The 25,578-nt window shown below is 36.8% G+C and overlaps 1 protein-coding gene across 3 annotated transcripts in view; it reads right to left on the minus strand.

Annotated features, from left to right (window-relative positions):
* Positions 1 to 840: 840 nt before the first annotated feature.
* Positions 841 to 25,578, minus strand: part of LUZP2 (leucine zipper protein 2) — a 517,618-nt gene continuing 492,880 nt past the window's right edge. For all 3 annotated transcript variants that reach the window (XM_015103087.4, XM_042237695.2, XM_012102275.5), the window contains exons 11-12: positions 4,873 to 4,959; positions 841 to 3,917 (exon numbers count right to left, since the gene is read on the minus strand). In XM_015103087.4, coding sequence (XP_014958573.1) covers positions 3,813 to 3,917; positions 4,873 to 4,959 — 192 coding nt within the window. In that variant the 3' untranslated portion in view covers positions 841 to 3,812. The remainder of the gene's footprint in view (positions 3,918 to 4,872; positions 4,960 to 25,578) is intronic.

Consider the following 25,578-nt stretch of genomic DNA (forward strand, 5'->3'; position numbering starts at 1 on the left):
GGCTACAGTCTGCAGGGTCACAAAGGGTTGGATGTGACTGAGCACAGAAGCATGCACCTATCTACTCTGCTTAAAGTCAGTCACATCTATAGGCCCAAAGAAAAACCTTTCAGATAAAAAGGCAAAGGAAAAACAGCCCCAAATCAAAATAAACAAAAACATATTTATTGTCTTTTCCTAAAAGACGTTGTCATGATTTCCTGTTATATACTAGAGCATGCTCCCTTATTTCCTTTTTCCCTGGATGCTTCAGGTTCTGAATTCATTCATTCAACAGATATTCGAACAGCTTTTATGGAGCAAATAGTTCTAAGCACTTGAGACTCATTTGCAAACAAATAGACAAAAATCTCTGCCAACATGGAACTCTATTATAAAAAAGGGTGGTGGTGGGGAACACTAAAAAAGGGTTTTATTGGACAGAGGCAAAGAGAGATTGAAGAAATTTCCAGGATGAGATTTCAAAAAATTTCTTAGATCATGAAACACATAAGCAAGTACTATTTTAAAAGTTAATATGTGTTTTTCAATTAGTTTATGTAGATATATACATAATGGTCTTGAAAACAAACTATTATTGAGCAAAAATAGACCATTTTCCGCTACCTTTTATTCTTCACGACTTGACTATCAATATTATGTAATGTAACCCAGATGAACAAATAGTTTGGGGAAATTTAAGAATGTATACATGACTAAGAAAATGTCCCCTAAGTAGCTGTTTTCATTAGTCTCTCAGTCTGACCAGTTAACCTTACTCACTGGTGTCACAAGTAAGTTCAACCTCTACTTCAAGTAGTGCTGATTATAGTATCTGAGCTACAAAAATAAAAGATTCCATTTTAGCAAAGTTCACAAATACTGTTTTAATCCAGCTATCCACACTGTCCATCTAAAACAGTAAATGTCCCAGTCTTAGCTTTTTAAACCAGTATACTTTATGAAACAAATGCTGCTCAAATAGCACTTCAATGCTAAATATAGGATTAAAGAATGAGAAAAAATTAGTCATGGACATTCAGAATGTATTCAAAGATTTGAGATCACACAGAAAACCACATCCAGGTGAGTTAATTTTTCACTTTTCATCTTGAAAATGTTGGCACAGGATAGACATAGGCAGCTTTCATTTAGGTCTTACACATTTTAGGCACTAGTTTACACAGTTAATGCATATAAAAGGAAACACAAAATCCAAAACTAATTTCCAACTTAGAATATAGCATTGCTTAGTTTTTGAAAATAACTAGAAATAATAGTTAGTTGTGGTAGTACCTATATTAAGTTATTCCATTGGAAAATGCGTTTGTTTCTCAATAGGAACCAATTTACATTCTGCAAAGCATATGTAATTTTTCAAACAGTACCTAGTAGAACTGTACTATCTACAGTCTATATTCAGTTGATTTCTTTTTCCCCATATGCAGATAGCTAGGCTACAAATGTTAGCCCCTCAAAAATAACATCTATTTATATAGAAGTTACTTTAAAAAATAAGAAATGGTACCTCTCTTATGTACAAAAGCCACACGTTTGTAATGCATTTTAAACCTCTCTGATGCTATTTTAAACCAATTAATGGATTGAGATAAATAAAATGCATTCATAAAGTCAAGTAATAGTACACACTAAAAAGAATTCTGTGATTAACTGTTAAAAGGAATTTCTAAAGTATTTAAAAATGTTTATGAAATTTTTCTATCACAAAAGTTTTGTTTTTTTAACAAATAATGCAGTGAATATACCACAGTAAACTCTGTAGGATGAATAATGCTACCTCTTGTTAAAGAAGTATGTGTATATTATAATCAGTTAAAGCCCACTTGATCATTTCAGTAATTAAGAGAAACAAATTGATTATATTAATGGACTAGAATAGGAATTCAGACCATAGAAAAAATAATTTACAGATGAAGCTGTTGATTAATATTAAGCCAGATTCTCTTTCATTATGTTACCCTCTAAAATTTTCAGAAAAATACCAGAGTGACTCTTTATTATTTCAAAGATTCCTCAAGACATACACAGTGCAATGGTGATTAACTTTCCATAGGATCCATATGAACTAGGATTGAAGTTGGAGCCATGGGGAGAGAAGTAGGAAAGTACACCTAAATTAAACTAAATTATCTACTTCCCTTTCATAAACCTTTAGAGATGGTTAAGAGTTTCTCGGTACAGTATGAAAATTACAAGAAATAAGACTTGGGAAACTAGCAATATTCCATCTCATCGAATCAAATGATTTTTAGAGCTGAGGAGTCGGCAAGAACTTCAGGCTTGATCACTTCTTCTGTCCTGATCATTTCACCCCAAGACTCTACAAATCATCTATAAAACTAGTTATCTTTCTTAGGTACCTTAGACGTATCTTAATGTCACAGTATTACTTAGACATATCTTAATATGTCACAGTATTACTTTTACTGTTAATGATAGTTTGGCATCTCTCCAGATCACTACATTTCTTTGAATATGTCATTGTGATCAAAGTTGGGCCATTACATCCCACAATTTAAGTTCATCTGTTGATTATAGATTTTATATATATGTAGCTTGCCAGCATATTGTGCTCCAAATTAATTGTGGCTTGGCAGATCTATTCTAAAAAAACAATGGTTTTATGTGTTTTGTACAGAATGAGTCCAACCACCAGAAGTGAATATATTTGGTTCAGACAACCTAACCACATCATTTAACCCACTAATTTTAGTCTATAAGTTTGATCAGTATCAATTCCTCTTGCTTGAGAGGAAGCAGACTATTCAAGAGTGGATTTATTTGATCAGTGGTACTCTATGATTTTGAACAAATTCCGGGAGATAGTGAAGGACAGGGAACCCTAGTGTGCTGCAGTCTGTAGGTTTGCAGGGTCAAACACAACTTAGCACCTGAACAACAATTCCTATGTAGAGTCCCAACGTCAGAGATTCCCACAGCCATTAATTATAATTTTTTTCAAAATATACAAATTGGGGTTCATTAGTTCTATAAGGCTATTTACTTTCAAGTCTCCATTTTAAGATGAATACTGTCTGCCTGCATGTTTGTATCCTGGACCCCTCTTCCCATCCCACATTCTGTTACCCAATTTCATATCTAAATTCACACTGAGCTTGATTTGTAACTTGGAGTAATTCCAGCAGACAACGATAAGGGTGTGTCTATAGAATGCCAAAAATCTAATCAATTGTGCCAGTAACTTAGACATTCATTCTTGATATTTTGTCTACATCATACTAAATGTATTTAATGAATTTTCTTAACTAAACCCCTGACATTGTTAGACATGGCTGTAAATAATAATGAGAATAGCAATGAATGCCATCAAACAAAGGATACATTCGGATCAGTACAGATTCCAACCTTAAGGAAAGTGATTCCAGTTAACCAGCATGGACTAAAATGTAGTTTCAAATTATATTCTAAGGATGTTAAGGATCTACAACGTTTAGTTATTCTCCAGTTGATTAAAAAAAAAAAAAACTGGATCAGGGAAGTACTGCCTACCCAAATTAACCAGAAATATTAAATGGTATTTTGCATTTGATTTATAAAAAAGACCAATTTATACTGGGCAACTTACTAATGACAGTGACGACTTGTGACTGCAGATATCCATTTTAATTAGGTTATTGCTTAAGGATCATAATTGGCCTGAAATCTTTTGGAAAATTTGTAGACTATAAAGTTACATAAAATTGTGAAAAAGTTGCATGCTTTAAAAACTTAGTATTTCCATCAAGCTTGTGGTCTAAAAAGAGTATGAATACAAGAGCAAATGGATATTTTTTAACACAGTTTCTTGGTATTTACAGTAATTTTTTTTCTCTATTTGCTGTCCCTTCGGTGTCAGTCATTTGATTTTCTGGTTTCTTTTCCTCATCGCATTCAGTACAAGGAGGCACTGGTTCATCCTGTCAAACAATATGGAAAAGATAATTAGACTCAAAAATGTTTAATGTAAAAGTTAAACAATAACTCAAGTATCTCAACAAACATCTTACAGAAAACCAATGCCAGGCAGAAAATGTTAACACTTATTTATGTTAACACTGTTACTTTGTGAAAGCACATAAAATATGTTTTACAAATAGAAAAAATTTTCAAAAGCTTTTTTGAGAAAACTTTGGCCAAACCATTCAAGAGTGAATTTATTTGATCTTGATTAATCTAACTCCCAAACTGAAAAATGTTGTGTTAAGTAAAATGAAAAGACCCTGATGCTGGGAAAGATTGAGGGCAGGAGAAGGGGATGACAGAGGATGAGATGGTTGGATGGCATCACCAACTCAATGGACATGAGTTTGGGTAATCTCTGGGAATTGGTGATGGACAGGGAGGCCTGGTGTGCTGCAGTTCATAGGGTTGCAAAGAGTTGGACACGACTGAGCAACTGAACTGAAGTAAAATGACTCTTAATAATTGCTATGATGCAATATATTTGGCCAAATATAGAACTACAGATAGAGTTCAGAATTAAGCTCCTGAGTTATGTTTGTTTTGTGGGGGATACATATGTCTTTCTACCTTCTGTTTCTCAAGTCTTCATTTATCTTCTTTGTCCTCTAAGGAATGTTTAAGTGTACTTTTTGTTTTCCGTTTACGTTTGTTTTGTTCCTTGCTTGCTGGGGAAGGGTAAGACACCTCCCTTGCCCTTTTTCTTCTAGGACTTCAGCTAATCAGATCAAAGCTTAGTGGCAGGCACAGTGGCCATGGAAAGGTCCAGAGGCAATAGGTAAAAAATATATGTTGTATTAGCTAATACAACATCCTGGCTTCAGCTAGAGCAAGAGAGAAAATCATAGAACCCATGAGCTTCAAAAAAGTGTTTTCTGACAATCAAAACAACCAACCAACCAAACAAAATACCTGTGGGACAGGTGATGATTCTGCAGTGTCATTGTTTGGAAGATTTTCATCATGCTTCGTAGAACAGGCCGTGCTCTCCTGAAAAACCTGCGATTGAAAGAAGGTCAATGAAGTTAAATGAAGGAAAGGAACAGAAAATCTCCTTGAAATCTTCCCATTGGTAAATTTCCTTCACTTTGATACAAGCTGAAAGGTCAAGCGAGGGACAAAATGATCACAACATGACTGAGATCCCAGGGAGAGGGCAATTATTCACAGTCCGTTTGGAGGTCTCAGTCATGCTTATGACAGACAGCTACTTAAAAAAAAAAAGCTCAATTCCAGTGAAAAATTCTTTGCAAAAAATTTTAAAAAATAAAGAGTTGCACAACTACTATATTCTATTATCCCTGATGTATCTAGACTCTAAGATTTAAATATGTTCATGGTCTATATGCCTGCAGGAACATCAAGATTGCAAGCCAGAAAACAATGTAAACATTATGATCATGGTAAAAAATAAATAAATAAACTGAAATCACAGTTAAATGGAATCAGGAGACCAAAAGGGGAGCGCTCACATGCCACAACAATAGTAGAGCCCAACAAGATGAAGACAGACTCCTCTTCTTTCCCGGCAACAATTCAGCCCATGAAAAGCCAAGAACTCTGTTTATTGTAGCATTTCCAACCCTCTTTTCCCCTCCATAAAAAGTTTTTCATTTGCTTTGGGGGACTTGGACCTTGCTCACCATGATTGCAGACACCCAAATTGTAATTCTCTACCGATTCCAAGTAAACACATAATTGCTGAAGACATGTCTATCAGTCTGTCTGTTTTGGTCAACATCAATCTGTCTAGCAAAAAATTTTCAACACCTTTAAAAAGATTCAGTTCAGCTCAGTTCAGTCGCTCAGTCGTGTCTGACTCTTTGCGACCCCATGAATTGCAGCATGCCAGGCCTCCGTGTCCATCACCAACTCCCAGAGTTCACTCAGACTCACGTCCATCGAGTCCGTGATGTCATCCAGCCATCCCATCCTCTGTCATCCCCTTCTCCTCCTGCCCCCAATCCCTCCCAGCATCAGAGTCTTTTCCAATGAGTCAACTCTTCTCATGAGGTGGCAAAAGTACTGGAGTTTCAGCTTTAGCATCATTCCTTCCAAAGAAATCCCAGGGCTGATCTCCTTCAGAATGGACTGGTTGGATCTCCTTGCAGTCCAAGGGACTCTCAAGAGTCTTCTCCAACACCACAGTTCAAAAGCATCAATTCTTCAGTGCTCAGCCTCCTTCACAGTCCAACTCTCACATCCATACATGACCAGAGGAAAAACCATAGCCTTGACTAGACGGACCTTAGTTGGCAAAGTAATGTCTCTGCTTTTGACTATGTTATCTAGGTTGGTCATAACTTTTCTTCCAAGGAGTAAGCGTCTTTTGATTCCATGGCTGCAATCACCATCTTCAGTGATTTTGGAGCCCCCCAAAATAAATTCTGACACTGTTTCCTCTGTTTCCTCATCTATTTCCCATGAAGTGATGGGACCGGATGCCATGATCTTTGTTTTCTGAATGTTGAGCTTTAAGCCAACTTTTTCACTCTCCTCTTTCACTTTCATCAAGAAGCTTTTTAGTTTCTCTTCACTTTCTGCCATAAGGGTGGTGTCATCTGCATATCTGAGGTTATTGATATTTCTCCCAGCAATCTTGATTCCAGCTTGTGTTTCTTCCAGTCCAGCGTTTCTCATGATGTACTCTGCATAGAAGTTAAATAAGCAGGGTGACAATATACAGCCTTGACATACTCCTTTTCCTATTTGGAACCAGTCTGTTGTTCCATGTCCAGTTCTAACTGTTGCTTCCTGACCTGCATACATATATTTCACTAACCAGGATATCCCTTCTTACTTACTAGCTTACTTACTAGTCTTAAAGAAAATGACTCACTGGCAGCATATTCCAGTCGGCTTTCATTTTCATATTAACCAAGGGTTAAAATATTGAATTTCTCTTCTCTCCATCCCTCTCTTTCTTCCTTCCTCCTCAGTCAGCCTCTTTCCCCTCCTGTTTTCCTCACTGCCTCTCAATTCTCCCTTTATCTCTTCCTTTTCATCATTTTTTTTAACTTAAACACAATTTTATAGTAAATGTCAAAACTCTTTAAGACTGTGTACTTTTTAGTGATATTTCTATAATCCTTTCCCTGTAGAAAATGTATAAAACAGAGACTGGGAGTCTAATACTTCACAGCCCCTGTGTAACTCTAACGTTGAACAAGTTACTTGCTTTGAAGTCAGACAAGGAGGATACCTAAGTTGGCTTTGAAATCTAACTTTCCATAAATTCTAGGAGTGGATGATAACTAAAGAAACTGTGTAGGATATTTAACCTACTCCAACTCAGATTAGAAATCAAAGTTATTCTTACCTGCTCCCTATTATTACTCTACATGGCTCCTAAGTGAACGTTCAGCATGTGCCTGTGTAGCATGCTCTCCCCTCTACACCTCTGTAACAGTCCCTCTTCACTGTGCGATCCTGAAGACCAGCTAGTTTCTCCCTTCCTAGCACATTATTTTCACCACTAGACAGGCTCATCACACTTTCACTAAAGGTACAGTGCATTAGAAACATTGACACTAAATGATTTTATATGTATATGTATGTCTGATTCCTCAATATATTGTAAGTTCCTTGAAGATACAGCCTATATTTTTCAGCCCTAGATCCCAGCTAGATGCCTATTAGATAGCAAATGGTCATATGTAGTCACTGAGTAAATAATAAATGAATAAAAGGAACATTGGCTATGAAAATATTTTAGTCCTTTTGAATTTTCATAAGTGCCTGAGTTTGTCAAATGATGAGATTTAGTTATATTTGATAGCAGCTCCAACAGGGTTATACTTAGCCCCTTCTTCAAAATAAGTCTACAGTGTATAGAAGAGTAGTCAAAACTTTGACTGCCTTAGTCCAAAAACTTTAGGCAGCTACATGAGGAATCTTCTATACTAATTTTTTTTTCTTTTTATGTTATATGGGTGTGAGTTAGACCCAGAAACTAAAATTTCCTTGGAATATTAATGTATTTTGTTTTTATTGTAATAATACAACTGACCTTTGTTTTTATTATACTTGCCTTTGGCCTTGGAGGGGGGAGAAACTAAAACAAATGTACAAAATCAAGCTCAAAATTCAGAAAATAACCAGAAGAGTGTAAGGCTTCCTAAAATATATTTTTGAATAGTGGAGTATATAAGTTAGAGAAGTTTGAGGAAAACTTTACTTGAATATTAAACAATGGTATTTAACGTAGTTCTTCTCAGAGTCTTTAACACCAAATTTCTTAAATCTTTGGCCTTGAATGATCTTCTCGAATAATCATACAGGGTGCTTGTTAAAATAATACTCCTGGGTGATAATTCAGTCTTCTGAATATAGGGCTTGCATTTTTAATCAGCAATGCAGCAATTCAAATGAACAGTGAAATTTGAAATCCACTTCTTTGAAATGTATAAATGCACTATAAATCTCTTAGGAGATATAACCATTTCCAAAATCCATTTGACTTCAAATCATTTTTTGTGTGTGAGGTATTACTTGAGGTCATTGTCTTAAGAAAGATAACATAGGATTTATGGTGGAGTATGGTAAGCACAGCTGACTATTTGAGACAAGCCTTTGATCATCTGAAAATGAAAACTTATTAAATTTCAACATTAAAGAAAATGTTATGTGGTTGGAAGACAATTCTAACCTTTTTGATACTTTCATTTTACAATGAACATAACCTTTAAGTATATTTTTGTGTGTGTGCCTCCCAGGCATTGCGGAAACTTCATGAGATGGGATTCATAAAATCCCTAGTGTTATTCAGAAAAGCAACAGGTTTAAGCACTTCTGAAGGCACAATTCCAGATGTTCAAGCTGGTTTTAGAAAAGGCAGAGAAACCAGAGAACAAACAAATTGCCAACATCCCCTGGATCATGGAAAAAGCAAGAGAATTCCAGAGAAACATCTATTTCTGCTTTATTGACTATGCCAAAGCCTTTGACTGTGTGGATCACAATAAACTGTGGAAAATTCTGGAAGAAATGGGAATACCAGACCACCTGACCTGCCTCTTGAGAAACCTATATACAGGTCAGGAAGCAACAGATAGAACTGGACATGGAACAGACTGGTTTCAAATAGGAAAAGGAGTATGTCAAGGTTGTATATTGTCACCCTGTTTATTTAACTTCTATGCAAAGTACATTGAGAAATGCTGGGCTGGAAGAAGTACAAGCTAGAATCAAGATTGCCGGGAGTAATACCAATAACCTCAGATATGCAGATAACACCACCCTTATGGCAGAAAGTGAAGAGGAACTAAAAAGCCTCTTGATGAAAGTGAAAGAGGAGAGTGAAAAAGTTGGCTTAAAGCTCAACATTCAGAAAACTAAGATCATGGCATCCGGTCCCATCACTTCATGGGAAATAGATGGGGAAACAGTGGAAACAGTGTCAGACTTTATTTTGGGGGGCTACCAAATCACTGCAGATGGTGATTGCAGCCATGTAATTAAAAGACGCTTACCCCTTGAAAGGAAAGTTATGACCAACCTAGATAGCATATTCAAAAGCAGAGACATTACTTTGCCAACAAAGGTCTGTCTAGTTAAGGCTATGGTTTTTCTGGTGGTCATGCATGGATATGAGAGTTGGACTGTGAAGAAAGCTGAGCACCGAAAAATTGATGCTTTTAAACTGTGCTGTTGGAGAAGATCTTGAGAGTCCCTTGGACTGCAAGGAGATCCAACCAGTCCATTCTGAAGGAAATCAGTCCTGGGTGTTCATTGGAAGGACTGATGCTAAAGCTGAAACTCCAATACTTTGGCCACCTCCTGTGAAGAGCTGACTCATTGGAAAAGATTCTGATGCTGGGAGGGATTGGGGGCAGGAGGAGAAGGGGATGACAGAGGATGAGGTGGCTGGATGGCATCACTGACTCTATGGACGTGAGTCTGAGTGAACTCTGGGAGTAGGTGATGGACAGGGAGTCCTGGCGTGATGCGATTCATGGGGTCGCAAAGAGTCGTATATGACTGAGCGACTGAACTGAACTGAAGGCACAAACCTTCAAAATACTCTCAATTAGGTAAAATTTAACGTGATGAATATTGTACCTATTTCTAGAAACTCAAGTAATAATGTATGAAGATTGATCAGGAAAGTCTGCACTGATTTACCTACTTCAGTTTTCAGCTTAACTATTAATTATACAGGCAACCTAGCTGGGTCTGTAAATTACGAAATGGGATGAGCCTTGAACATATCTTTATTGAAGTAATTATGCACTCTTTCTCACATACACATCTTCACCAACACCTCCAGAATCACCAGTTTGTTTCTGTGCTTTGGGCACAGATTCAGTTCAGTTCAATAGCTCAGTCGTGTCCGACTCTTCATGACCCCATGAATCACAGCACACCAGGCCTCCCTGTCCATCACCAACTCCCGGAGTTCACCCAAACTCATGTCCATCGAGTCAGTGATGCCATCCAGCCATCTCATCCTCTGTTGTCCCCTTCTGCTCCTGCCCCCAATCCCCCCCAGCATCAGAGTCTTTTCCAATGAGTTAACACTTCGCATGAGGTGGCCAAAGTATTGGAGTTTCAGCTTTAGCATCAGTCCTTCCAATGAACACCCAGGACTGATCTCCTTCAGAATGGACTGGTTGGATCTCCTTGCAGTCCAAGTGACTTGTAAGCACCTTCTCCAATGCCACACTTCAAAAGCATCAATTCTTCGGCACTCAGCTTTCTTCACAGTCCAACTCTCACATACATACATGACCACCAGAAAAACCATAAGCTTGACTAGATGGACCTTTGTTGGCAAAGTAATGTCTCAGCTTTTGAATATGCTATCTAGGTTGGTCATAACTTCTTTTCCAAGGAGTAAGCGTCGTTTAATTTCATGGCTGTAATCACCATCTGCAGTGATTACAAAATGTTACATTATGGCCACAAAAGTAGGCAAAGTAATAACAAATTTAGTTGAGACAAGCCCTTTAATTATTTACCTCTGTGTGAAAAAAGATACATAATCCTACCATGTTGGTGCACACTCTAATACTGGAGTATCCTGAACAATGGTCAGGATTCTCATTTTAATGGCTTGGGAGTCATGCACAAACAAATTTGAGTCCTATCTCCATCTCCTACTATCTTTATAAGGAGAAAAAAAAAAGAAAAAAAACCTTTTTTTTTTGCATTGAGGTATAGCCAATTAACAGTGTTATAATCTTAGCCATACTTATACCTGTATCCATTCTCCCCCAAACTCCCCTTCTATCCAGGTTGTCACATAACATTGAGCAGAGTTCCCTGAGCTATACAGTAGGTCTTTGTTGGTTATCCATTTTAAATATAGCAGTGTGTACAAGTCTATTCTAAACTCCCTATTCATTTCCCCCAAAATTCCCCCATCCTCACCCCCTGCAACTGTAAGTTCATTCTCTAAGTCTGTGAGTCTCTTTCTGTTTTATAACTAAGTTCTTCGTATCATTTCTTTTTAGATTCTACATATAAGGGATGTCATACGAGTTTTCTCCTTCTCTGACTTACTCCACTCAGTATGACAATCTCTAGGCCCATCCAGGTTGCTGCAAATAGCATTACTTTATTATTTTTAAAGGCTGAGTAATATTCCAATATCTTTGATAATGAGCTTTGAGGTTTCTGATATTTTGAGGTTTATTTGATATTTTACAGAAAAATAGGATTAAACACCAATAACAAATTTTGACATCAGAACAAATAAACCAACAAGCAAAATCTACTGCTAGTTTCAGCAATATTTCAGAGAAGGAATAACATTTTAATACTAATATATATAAAGGATCAACTATCAAAAAAATTATTTTTGAGAAAGAGAGAGAGATTGGCTCATGGAAAATCCACTAACATTCTGTTATTTGATATTAAATGTCAGTTTTCTACATTCCTATACTGTTGAAAGACTTCCCTGGTGGCTCAGACGGTAAAGCATCAGCCTGCAATGCAGGAAACCCAGGTTCGATCCTTGGGCTGGGAAGATCCCTTGGAGAAGGAAATAGCAACCCACTCCAGTACTCTTGCCTGGAAAATCCTATGGACGGAGGAACCTGGTAGGCTACAGTCCATGAAGTTGCAAGGAATCAGACACGACTGGGTGACCTTACTTTTTTCTTTGTTTCTATACTGTTGAAAACTTCATGACAGGCCAGTACTTGTTAGTGAAATGATTGATGGGAAATACCAATTTGACTTCACTTTTCCTTCATTTGTGAAATGAGGATAATGATGCATACATTCAAAATTTCTGACATCAAGTGAAATGATTTAATGAAGGCAACTCAGCTAGGTGAATGGAATAAAGAGGCAATCGGGGTTAGAATTCCTTTAGCTCTTATTTGGTGGGTACACTTGGGAAAGTTACTTTATCTTAAGGAGGTTCTGATTCCTTATGTGTAGGGTAGGCAAAATGATCCTTACCTGACAGGAGTTTTGATGAAATAAAATTTATACAGTGGTTTCTAAAGGAGTATTTTGCATGTATTAGATGCTCAATTAGGCTTAGTTCCTACCCTTTCTTTCCCTTCCTAAGCTTTTTTCCTTCTGTCAAAATTTCTCCATTTTGTTGAAAAATATATGTATCAGAATAGAAACACAGGTATTCAGTCATTTTAATTTTCAGTCTTGGTGTCAACATAATAACCCTGGTCATTGGATGATCTTGGCATTGTCAAAGAATGTATGGCTGTCCTTGATCCTTTCCTGTTCATGATTTAACAGGGCAGGAAAAATGTCATATTAACCAACCACTCATCTTCTTTGAGAAATCTTAACCTTGGAGAATGCCTTTATCCTTTCTGAATTTTCATTTGTTTTCCTCCTCAAGGCAGAATCAGCAGATCAATCTAACCAACTTAAGGATTCAGGTGCTTCAGAAGGTTTTCATTAAGGAACATTCATGTCTTTGGCTTCAGTGCAAATATCCCATTTAGAAAATATGGAGATAAAGTTGTATATTTAGAATGACCTTTGTTAACGGGCACCGTGAGTAAAATTACTCCATAATACTGTTGCATCGGCATCCATTGTGTGTAGTTAAGCAGCCTTCAGGCTGACACTAGCCCCCAGCACCATCCTCCATTGCTTTTCCTAGATAACAGCCAGCAGAGACACAAAGAAGTTTAAGGTCCTAATGGGACTTCTGCAGTGCTGCTGCTAATACAGTTCCTCCTGTTTCTCAGCTCCTTTGCTTGTGAGACCCTTAGGTAAGAACTCTGTGAAGCTTATTGAAACTCTGCTACTGCTCCTTTCAGTTTGAAGTGGCCAATCCAGCCTACCCTGGAACCTCAAGCCCTCCTCACCAACCCTAACAGAGGCATATGCCCCAGGTCCTGCTGCTTCCTTTTGACCTGGACACTCCCATGTAGCTCAAGGATGAATGCCTTGTGTTCCTCCAGGACCTGTGATTAGCAAACCTCTGTATTTCAGTTTCCCTGAGCTTGAGGTCTTTCTCAAACCTTGGGGCACCATCTGATACCTAGGGCTTTACTTAACAAATGTTAACAAAAACCAAAACAGGACTATGATAGAGTAAAAAAATTACTGGAAAGCCTATAAAAGAAAAGCCTGTTTTGCATTTTGTTTAAGTTACACTCCATTCTCCCTCTGAAATAAACAGTAATACTTTAAGAATTAAAGCAGATGAGATGATTTATCAGAGATTCACTTAAAGTCTTCTCTGGGTTTTAATCTCTGATTCTTTTGATTACAGTAACTTTGTTAATAGTATTGAGCATTTGGTTCTACTTTACAAGAGGCATTAGTTTTGTCTCTGATGACTTTTCTGTATACATTAAAAGAACTCAAAATACTTAATATAAACGCATTCTGGGCAACCTGAAATTCTACCTAGAAAAAAAAAACATCTGACAGTTACAAGGTCCAATTCATTCTTCATATTTAATTAATATCTGGGACAAACTGGGGGCTAAAAACAAGCATGATTTTCAGAATATATAAAAGAAAAAAATGAAATTAAGTATCAAGTTTTTAAGAAACATTGGCTAAATTTTTCTCTCATGTGACTTTTGAGCATGAATTTTTTTTTAATTATAGAATGATACTTTAGTACTGTTTTAATATTAAAAAGGCAGAAACTGGAAGAAGTTCAAAGATTAAAAATGGAATGTTGAGTCAAGATGATGGTAGGTAGTAGAGGAACAGTGGCCTGGGAGGGAGGCAGGGTCTGACACTGATGTCCTCTGTTACCAGGCTCCTCCAGGCAAGTTGCATTCCCTCTCTGAACCATAATTCATTCATTACATGAAATAGTTACAATTTGGAAACGGGAAGCCCTAACATAATCATTTTAGATATTTTGGAAAACTATTTAAAATCATCTGTTAAGATTTGCATTTTGTTTGGTTCTGAAGGAAATATCAGTACTTTTATATCTGTCCTCAAATTGCCTATTATCTAATGCAAAATGAGAACCTTATACATATAATCACCTTGCAAGAGGGACTGTGATACGGGATAAATCATGTTTAAGAACCAAGCACTATGGAGACCCAGAGGAGAAAACCATTTTGTCTCAGGGGAGGTAAGAGAGGTCAAAGAGTTATCAACAAGATTAAGCTTTGTATTAAACACACTGTTTGACCTATTTCCTTATAATAATTATTAACGTGCTTATTAGGCTATTTATATTTACCAAATTATAAGTTACCCGTTATTCTTATGGTTTCTATATGACATCTGGTAAGAAAGCATACTTAAGTTTACATTTTGCATGATTTAAATTAAGATGTTATAGGAGGGTAAACATGGAAATCTGTTATCTAATGTGAAAAGCAGAAATTTATTCTAAAGACCTTAGGTAACTATCTGTCCTTCCCATATAATCTGGAGGCATGCCTGTTCCTTCTTAAAAAAAAACCACAGGAGTACAATGAAGACTGCCTATTATGAAGCCAACCTCTTCAGATGGTCTGATGGAACGTAGCCCAGAATGACAATTGTGTATGGTCACTCAGCCCAATTACAGTAGGGCATGACTCTCCTAGAAAATTTTTGTTAATGTAGTGTCTGCCAACAATTCATCAGGGTATCAAATGTCACACAACGAATATTGGATATAATTGTAAACTAGAACTCTAAAAATCTCTGCCAAAATTGTTTTAATATGAAAATGCTGGCATAAGTTTCTACTAGCAGCTCTAGATTTATTTCCTGCACACTTTATGCTCTCATTTTCCTAGACAATGCTTTGCTGTTGAATAAACTCCCTTTGGTCAGGGACTTGCAGGCAGGTGCAACGGCAAGATTCTGAGCAAGGAGTACTTACAATGCTAAGTATAAGCCATTGTTGCCTTTCATTTCCTCAGCACATTAAGAAAAGTTAAGTGTGTGCTATCTAGAGGAGTCAGAAACATTATAAAACACATTTACACTGAGTAGTAGGTCTTATTCCTTTTGTGAAAATTAACATAAACTGCTCAGTATCTTTAATTCTTGATATGCTATTAAACAATATGAGGCACATTTGCAAACTGCATGAAAATGGGATAAAGCAGGTACATCCTTTGCTTTCTCCCTGTGACTACAAAATTATCATTTGAGCAAAACTACTTTCAAGGGAACTTAAACATTCCCCCAAACTTATAGTCCAATATGTTGTTAAGCTCTTGTGGATCCATTTCAAGTTCTCTACATCCACTAACAAAAGGGCCAACAAAGCCAGAAGCCATTTTCCTAAGTGACCCTGCCTGGTTGGATAGGGCAGGAAGTAGAACATATCTAAGAATATGCATGGGCCCTAATTCCAAGATTAGGACCTTGCCATACAAGATATTAAGACCATGAATATGGAAACGGCAGAGTAAATTCAGACTGAACCTATAAGGACATCCATAATAAAACCAAACACTGTATAGTTAATCTCCATGACTACAATCGTCATGATAAGCCTATAAGAAAGAAACATGAAAGATTCTGAAGAATGTTTAACAGGAAATACTGATGGAAGAATATCTAGGAGGGTTTATTCAGACAACACACATTCCTGGTCTGTGCCCTAGATCTACTGATTAATAATCTGTGGGAGTGGAGCCTTACCACAAGCAGTTTTATTTGAAAATAGTTGATCTGAATTTTATAGAAAAGGGATCTGAATAACAAAATCACTTGCCAATAAGTGACGTGTTAGGAAAACAGCACAGCGGTAATTTCCAGGTTCTTTCTAGTATGTTATTTAGTCTTGGGTATGACCAATAGAAATCCAAATGAATCACCTTTGCTATTTATTTACTAAGAAATTGCATGTGCTCTCATCAGCACTCAGTGAGGTTGCTGATCATCCTAGAGTCTTGGAACAGAAAGAGATGCTCTCATGATAGCTCTTTTCCTCTACTCTAAGGCTTCATTTCCTGACTACATCACAGAATAGTTGTTTCTCATTATTTAATTATATAATATACCATGTCTTCTATTCTATGCTAATTCTGTTTTCAGAAAATTTTCATTGAGTTCACTTTAATATTTGACTGAAATATTCACCTTTTTATAGCTGTTTCCATCAGTTACATCTGCATCTGCCCTAAGAGTGAATCAGATTAGGTTTTTTAATGATGGCTATTCTGACTGATGAAGGTGGTAATTCATTGTGATTTTTATTTTCATTTCTGTAATAATTAGTGATGCTGAGTATCTTTTCATGTGCCTATTGGGCATCTGTATATCTTCTTTGGAGAAATGTGTATTTAGGTCTTCTGCCTATTTTTCAATTAGGCTTTTTTTTTTTTTTAGGTTATTGCATTATATGAACTGTTCATACATTTTGGAAACTAAGCCTGGTTGGTGGCATTATTTGCAAGTTATTTCTCCTGGTTAGTAGGTTGTACTTGTTTATGGTATCCTTTCCTGCACAAAAGTTTGCAAGTTTGATTAGGTCCTATTTGTTAATTTTTGTTTTTATTTCTGTTTCCTTGGGAGACTGACTTGGAAAATACTGGTACAGTTTATGTCAGAGAATGTTTTGCCTATGTTCTTTTCTCAGAGTTTTATGGTGTCATGTCTTATAATTAAATCTATGAGCCATTTTGTGTTTATTTTAGTGTATGGTGTGAGGGTGTATTCTAACTTTGTTGATTTACATTTGGCTGTCCAGCTTTATCAATACCGCTTGCTGAAGAGACTGTCTAACTCCGTTGTATTATCTTGTGTTCGTTGTAGAAGACTGATTGACTATAGATGGCTTCCCAAGTGGCTCAGTGATAAAGAATCTGCCTGTAATGCAGGAGATGTGAGTTCAATCTCTGGGTCAGGAAGTTCCTCTAGAGAAGGAAATGGCAACCCACTCCAGTATTCTTGCCTGGGAAATCCCATGGTCAGAGGAGCCTGGAGGGCCATGTTCATGAGGTCTCAAAAGAGTCAGACACTTTGGGGTTCTGTATTCTCTTCTGTTGATCCAAATTTTATGTCAATACCTTGATGTTTTGATTACTGTCCCTTTGTGGTGGGCTTCCCTGGTGGCTCAGTGGTAAAGAATCTGGTGAAGAGATGCAGGTAAAGAGCCAGGTGCACCAGAGTCCACGGGGTTGAAAAGACTGAGACACAAGTTAGTGATGAAACAACAGCCTTTGTAGCACTGTCTGAAATCTGGGAGGGTTATGCAGCATTATTTATAGTATCTAAGACATGAAGACGATCTAAGTTTCTAGATGAATAAACAAAGTGTTACATAGAGAGGAACATATATGTATATGAATATTATTCAGAGATAAAATGGGAATTCTGCCATTTGTGACAACATGGATAAACACTGAAATACAAAGAAAAGATATTAAAATCAAGAAGGGAAAATCTACAAATAATATACACGGGAATCCTCATAAGTTTATCAGCTGAATTTTCAGCAGAAACTCTGCAGGCCAGAAGGGAGTGTCAGGATATAGTTAAAGTGATATTATTATTAATCAAAAGAAAGCTGAAGTAGCCATATTAATTTCAGACAAAGCCAGCTTCAGAGCAAGAAAAATATCAGGGATAAAGAGGGACATCTATATAATAATAGAGGGGTCAATTCTACAAAAAAAAAAAAAAAAAAACACAACAATTCTTAACAAAAATACATCTAACAACATATTTTCAAGATATTTGAGACAAAGCTAATAGAACTGCAAGGAGAAACAGAAGTGAACCAGTACCACTGGATAGAGAGTTTCAACACTCTCTATCAATAGTGGGCATATCAAGTGAGCAGAAATCTCCAAAAATAGAGTTGATGTGAAGAGCACTACAAATCAAATGGATCTAACTGATATTTAAGGAGTACTTCATCAAACAAGAATAAAATACAGATTCTTCTCAAGGTAGCATGGAACATTAGACAGACTGCATTTGAACAAATGTAGAGTATGCCATCAGACTGTAATGGAACTAAATGACAAATCACAGAAAGATAGTTGGTTGCTGTATGGAACTCTGAACTATTGCTCAATTACTCTGCAAACTGAAAGCTGTATTTAAAAATACCTGCTGTCTTTTAGAAAGACACCATTAAGAAAATGTAAAGACAAGAAACATCCTGAGTAAGAGAAATATTTGCAAATCATATATCTGGTAAAGGATATATATCCAGAATATGTAAGGAATCTTGCAACTTAATACCAAGAAGACAGACAACCCCAATAAACATGGGGAAAATATCTGAATAGACATTCACCAAAGAAAATATGTGAATTCCTAATAAGCATATAAAAATATGCTCAAATTTTTAACCATTTGGAAATTAACAGTTAAGCCTGGATGAAATTTGATTTCAGACTCCTTAAATTTTATTTTTAAGCAAAAATTCAGACAATAGCAAGTGGTGACAAAGATGTAGAGAAAATGGAATTCTCATAATTGCTAATTAAGATGTAAAATGGTACAGCCACTTTGTTAATGTCTGTCTGTTTCTTAAAAAGTTAAGAAAGTATTTACAGTATCCTATTCTACTTCTGGGTATCTACTCAAGAAAAATAAAACATATGTCCACTTGAAGATGTTTATGTAAATGTTCATGGTATGATTAATTCATAATAGCCAAAAAGTGGGAAAAAATCCAAAAGTTATCAGCTGGTGAATGGATAAGGAAAATGTGATAAAATCATACAATGGATTCTATTTAGAATAAAAAAGAACAAGCTACTGAAATATATTATAATATAGATGAAACTCAGTCATTATGCTACATGAAAAAGGGAATGCAAAATGCCACATGCTGTATGATCAATCTATAAAATCTATGGAAAAGGCAAACTTATAACCAGTGGAAACTAGGTTAGTGGTTGTCTTTATAGAGATTAACTGTAAAAATGGGCATGTGGTATCTTACTAGGAAGATAGAAATGTTCTAAAACTGGCCTGTGGTAATGGTTGCAAAACTTGGTAAATTAAATAAATGCATAACTAAAATATATACTTAAAACCTGTGATTTTTACAGAATGCAAATTGTTTTTAAAAACTGTCATATTCATGCAGATGACACCACCCTTATGGCAAACAGTGCAGAAGAACTAAAGAGCCTGTTGATGAACGTGAAAGAGGAGAGTGAAAAAGTTGGCTTAAAGCTCAACATTCAGAAAACTAAGATCATGGCATCCGGTCCCATCACTTCATGGGAAATAGATGGGGAAACAGTGAGAGACTTTATCTTTTTGGGCTCCAAACTCACTGCAGATGGTGATTGCAGCCATGAAATTAAAAGATGCTTATGACCAACCTAGACAGCATATTCAAAAGCAGAGACATTACTTTGCCAACAAAGTCCATCTAGTCAAGCCTATGATTTTCCCAGTAGTCATGTACAGATGTGAGAGTTGGACTATAAAGAAAACTGAGCACCGAAAAATTGATGCTTTTGAACTGTGGTGTTGGAGAAGACTCTTGAGAGTCCCTCGGACTGCAAGGAGATCCAACCAGTCCATCCTAAAGGAGCTCAGTCCTGGGTGTTCATTGGAAGGACTGATGTTGAACCTGAAACTCCAATATTTTGGCCACCTGATGTGAAGAGCTGACTCATTTGAAAAGACCCTGATGGCTGGGAAAGATTGAAGGCAGGAGGAGAAGACAGAAAATGAGATGATTGGATGGCATCACCGGCTCAATGGACATGAGTTTGGGTGGACTCCGAGAGTTGGTGATGGACAGGAAGTCCTGGCACACTGCGGCCCAGGGGATCGCAAAGAGTCAGACATGACTGAGTAACTGAACTGAACTGAATACAGACTGAAAATGTATGTATGTATATATGTGTGTGTGGGGGCTAAATTATTACCCAGATTGGCTAGAATGTAAACATTATGATAATATAGAATGAATCTATCACTAGTTAAAAAAAATGCAATATTCTCCAAACCCAGTTTGAGAAACAAAGAATACAATCATGATTTCTCCTGCTACCAAGAAGTTTTTAATGAGGTGGATGAAAGTGGAGCTGATTATACAGAGTGAAGTAAGCCAGAAAGAAAAACACCAATACAGTATACTAACACGTATATATGGAATTTAGAAAGATGGTAACGATAGCCCTGTATGCAAGATAGCAAAAGAGACACAGATGTATAGAACAGTCTTTTGGACTCTGTGGGAGAGGGAGAGGGTGGGATGATTTGGGAGAATGGCATTGAAACATGTATAATATCATATATGAAATGAATTGCCAGTCTAGGTTCGATATAGGATGCTTGGGGCTGGTGCACTGGGATGACCCAGAGGGAAGGGATGGTATGGGTAGGGAGGTAAAAGGGGCATTCAGGATTGGGAACACATGTACACCCGTGGCAGATTCATGTTGATGTATGGCAAAACCAATACAATATTGTAAAGTAAAAAAATAATAAAAATTTTAAAAAATAAAAAATAAATAAAAACTATCATTTTTTCATAAGCAATTAGCTCCAGTGTGCTAATTTTTGTTCATTCTAGTTATTAAGACAGCACAAATCTCTCCTGTTAAGGAGCAAATGGACAAAAATTACCTTAAAATTTCTACTATAGTAATCATTTATTTTAATTTAATATTATTATACAATTTCTCATTTTATTTGAGAATAAAACTATAATTGTTCCAGTCAACCAAGATGAAAATAGAGACTCATATTAGACTTCATCCTTATTCTTGTATCTTTGCTTGAACTCACAATTCTGGAAATTTCTCATTCTGATATTCTGTTTATTTCATGCTTTTAATCATTTGTTATTGGCTTCATTCAGATCCCTAGTTTATCTCCCCTTTTATTATTTTAAAAAATTTCCTCATTGGGTAGTTTCTAGATTTTTTTAATTTCATAGAGCAGAAAAACACATTAAACAGAAAAGAAATGGAAATAAATTTTCCAACTATTAATTTTGTCAAGTAAAGCCACCAAAACTAAAATTTAACTCAACAACTACCATGTATTTTCTCTCTGTAGAAAACTAAGTAGCACTGATTAGTTTCTAATTAAAGTCTTTTATAAAAAAGCAGTGAAAATACTTCAAAATACACATGAAATATACAAAACATAAATGTGAAAAAATAACTGTATTAGGTTCTCCAGGGAAACAGAACTAACAATATATACATAGATGTATAAGAGGTTTTTTTGTTTTTTTTAGTAGGAATTGGCTCATGCTATTATGGAAGATGAGACATGCCATGATATGCACTCTCTAAGCTGGTGAATCAGGAAAGCTGGTGGCATAAAATTCAGTCCAAGTCTGAAGGGCTGAGAATAAGGCTGTTGTAATTCCCAACCTGAATCTCAAGCCTGAAGCCAAAGGCCTGAGAACTGGGGTGAGTGGCCTGCTGGTGTTAAGTCCCTGAGCTGGAAGGTTCCACAAACAGGAGCTGAAGAAGATATATAGCCCAACTCAAAGGGAAAAGAAGAAATTATGCTTCCTCCATCTTTTTGTTCAATTTGGGCCTTCTAGGGATTAGATGTTGCCTGCCATGTTTATGAGGGAAGATCTCTTCATCTACTAATTCAAATGCCAATCTCTTCTGGAAATTCCCTGTCAGACATACCCAGAATTAATATTTTACCAATTCTTTGGTCATCCCTGAGCTCAGTCATTTTGATGCATAAAACTAACTCTCACGGGGCACCTCTTGTCAACCTGGAACAGAGATGCACTTCTTTACTCATATTCAGTCTCCAAACAAAGACAACAAGAAGGTTATATTTTTGCCAAACATGTTAAAACTATCCTTCCTTCAATAGAAAATGCAGCAATCCCTTTACCAGAAGAGGAGGTAAATTTCTCATTTTTCCGTTATGAAATTATGTTTTGATACCTTATTTGGATATTCAGTTAAAGCAATTCAAATTGAAGCTTGAATCACTAGCTTGTTAGAATCAAGCTGAAGCTATTTTCACATTGCTGTATTGAAATGGAAGGAATGCATTTCATGATATTTAACACAAATCAGAATATTTTCGGTGAATTTGGACAAGCTGAGTAAGGGTAGTTCTCACAGATCCAAAGAGCCCTTCACTTTTTCCTGTAAAGTGGAGAAAGCCATCAAAATTATTCTCTTACTATTGGGGAAAGCTGGAAAGGAACTCTAGAGCTTTCTATGATTAATTATACTCTGAGTACTATAGCTTGGGGAGATGATGGTATACTAGCTCTCTCATGGAAAGCTTAGCTATGGACAAAAATCGCACATCAGTTTCCTGATCAATTTCACAGCCCTGCTGCTCTTAGATTTGGTTGCAAAATAAGCAGAAGGTTCTGGGATGGATCCTCTCTACCTACTATCAAAAGTGACATCATAGACTCTCATGGCTACCATTACAGAGCCTCAGTCAGGCATTGCTGTCTCTCAAATGTGAAACTCTGTTACTAAACAACATACTAAAGGCATTATGTCTTATTTAAACCAATCTTTTTCAAATTAAGGCTCACAGACCATCTCTTTCAGAATCACTTGGATTGGAAAGTGTTGTCAGGTCCATGTTTAAAAAAAAAAAGTTACCTTTAGTCCCCTTTACTTAGAATTTACTGAATTTTTCAAAATCTTTATTTTTAAAAGCTCCTCAGATGATTTTAAGAATCATGTACATATGAGATACATTGTTAGTAAAACAGCCTGCATATTAGAATTACCTGGTCATCAGTATTTTATAAAAATCCTCCATATGACACTACAGTGAGGATATGGCTAAGAACTACTGATCTAGAATTGGAAAAAAAGATATTCACAATAGTCTCCCTCACTCCTACTGCTTACACCTGGCTTATTTCACTCCCTTATGTTATTCACTTAGCCTTTAAATGTAACTGAGCCTGCAGACTATAAATATTGAACACTCTCTGCACTGGCAAGTGTGGGTTCTTGGAAGTAGAGACTTCAAAGATGAAAATCTAGGGAACTGGGATCAGGTTAGAGAGAGAGTGTTCATGCTGGTACAGGTAGAGGAAGCTTTTTGAAGCAACCCAGTTGGGACCTCTACCAAGGTAGTAGCTGCTTATGCCACTTACTGAAGGGAGAGGAGCTACTGGTGACAAGGAAGGGCAACAAAAATAGAGTGGAACAAACCAACAACAACAAAGAATTTATACCTCTCTCTTGACAAGAAAAGTACACCAAACTATTGCTTTGAGGAATCTTTGCAAAACACATAAAACTTTTCAGAGTTTGCCTTAAATGGAAATATTTTGTTTCTTCAGTTTGATCAAGTCCTGGTTCTTCTGTTCTTTCAGATATTTTGGCCACTTCAATACATGAACAATTTGCTCATGGCACAGGTATACCAGTACAAGTGCAGGAAGAAAAGCAACTGAATCCCTCCTAATCCAAGGGCTCAGAGCAGGACATTTAAGGATCAAGCCTGAGCATTACCCTGAAGGGTGCAGGCCAGAAGCTTTCAAAATTCTAATTTGTTTCAAAGTTTTTTTTTTTTTTTAATTGAGATATCATTGGCATGTAACATTGTATTAGTTTTAGATATGCAACATAATGATTTGATGGAGAAGGCAATGGCACCTCACTCCAGTACTCTTGCCTGGAAAATCCCATGGATGGAGGAGTCTGGTAGGCTGCAGTCCATGGGGTTGCGAAGAGTTGGACATGACTGAGCGAATTCACTTTCACTTCTCACTTTCATGCATTGGAGAAGGAAATGGCAACGCACTCCAGTGTTCTTGCCTGGAGAATCCCGGGGATGGGGGAGCCTGGTGGGCTGCCTTCTATGGGGTCACACAGAGTCCAACACGACTGAAGCGACTTAGCAGACTTAGCAGCATAATGAGGTGATACATGTATATACTGCAAAATGATTTTTAGGTAGTTTTAGGAAACGGTATCAAGAAAAAACGGCCTTAAAATTAACCCAGTGGTCTTATCTCTTAACTGGACATAAACATATGAAAATCTTAACTATATCCCTGCGTGTTAAGTCGCTTCAGTTGTGTCTGACTCTTTGTGACCCTATGGACAGTAGCCTTTCAAGCTCCTCTGTCCGTGGATTCTTTAGGCAAGAATACTGGAGCGGGTTGCCATGCCCTCCTCCAGGGGATCTTCCCGACCCAGGGATCAAATCCGTGTCACTTACATCTCCTGCATTGGCAGGCAAGTTCTTACCACTAGTGCCACCTGAGAAGTCCATATCCCTAATACAAACCAAACACCTTAGCTTGAGAACCCAGTGCCCCTCCTACCTAAGTCCCAAATTATCTTAGCCACACATCCCACCATTTTCTGTCCGATACTCTGTACTCATATTCTGATGATTTCTTGTCTCTGATATTGCCTCACACTGTCAAAAACCTATCTGTTCTACAAACTATAGCAAAAATTGTCCTTCTTTCCCCAACTCTTCTTGACTTCTTCTTCCCTTGGAAGTAAACTGCAGAATTTCTACTTCTCATTAACCTTATATTCTAAATTTTTGGCTTTGAACATGTTTCAACATACAAAGATGTGAAAGCCAAATTGTTGAGAAATTAGTATTTCTAAATTTACTTTGGCAGTCAACAGAGGAAAGAGAGATTGACTTGGTTAACTTGTTTCTATTCTGCCTTATTTCCTTTGCTATCTCCTGATTTCTTTTTCCATCATGAATAGTTTCAGCAGACACTTTCCATTTTGTCAACTAGATTAAAGGCTATCTTTGAATATATTAAATACAACTGATGTTTGCCATTTTTCAAGCCCAGATATGACAGATCGTAATTGTGCCAAAGTTCCAGAGTTAAAATTTCATTACACTTTTTAGAGTAAAAGCACAGAGTACAAATTCCTCATTTCCTGTTATCATTTGAAGGGTAAAAATGTCCTTCCTCTATTGTAATATCTCTATAATTCAAGGTTTATTTGCTTTATGGGGAGAATACTGTTGAATCACATTCTTTGTTTGGAGTTGTGTTTGCTTTTAATATTTTTAACAGCTTCCTGCCATATGACTGTGGGAATGACCACCTTATCTCTCTGGCAATTCAAGTTTATGAAAGTGAAAGTCACTCAGTCGTGTCCCACTCTTTGTGACCCCGTGGACTGTCCACGGAATTCTCCAGGCCAGAATACTAGAGTGGGTAACCATTCCCTTCTCCAGGGCATCTTCATATTCCTAATTGTCTGATTACACCTCTTAGTAGAATAACCACATGAATGATATCCAAAGAACATCTGCATTATTAAATGAAAAGTACAATGT

This window comes from Ovis aries, chromosome 21, assembly GCF_016772045.2.
Source record: "Ovis aries strain OAR_USU_Benz2616 breed Rambouillet chromosome 21, ARS-UI_Ramb_v3.0, whole genome shotgun sequence".
In the NCBI taxonomy this organism is placed as follows: Eukaryota; Metazoa; Chordata; class Mammalia; order Artiodactyla; family Bovidae; genus Ovis; species Ovis aries.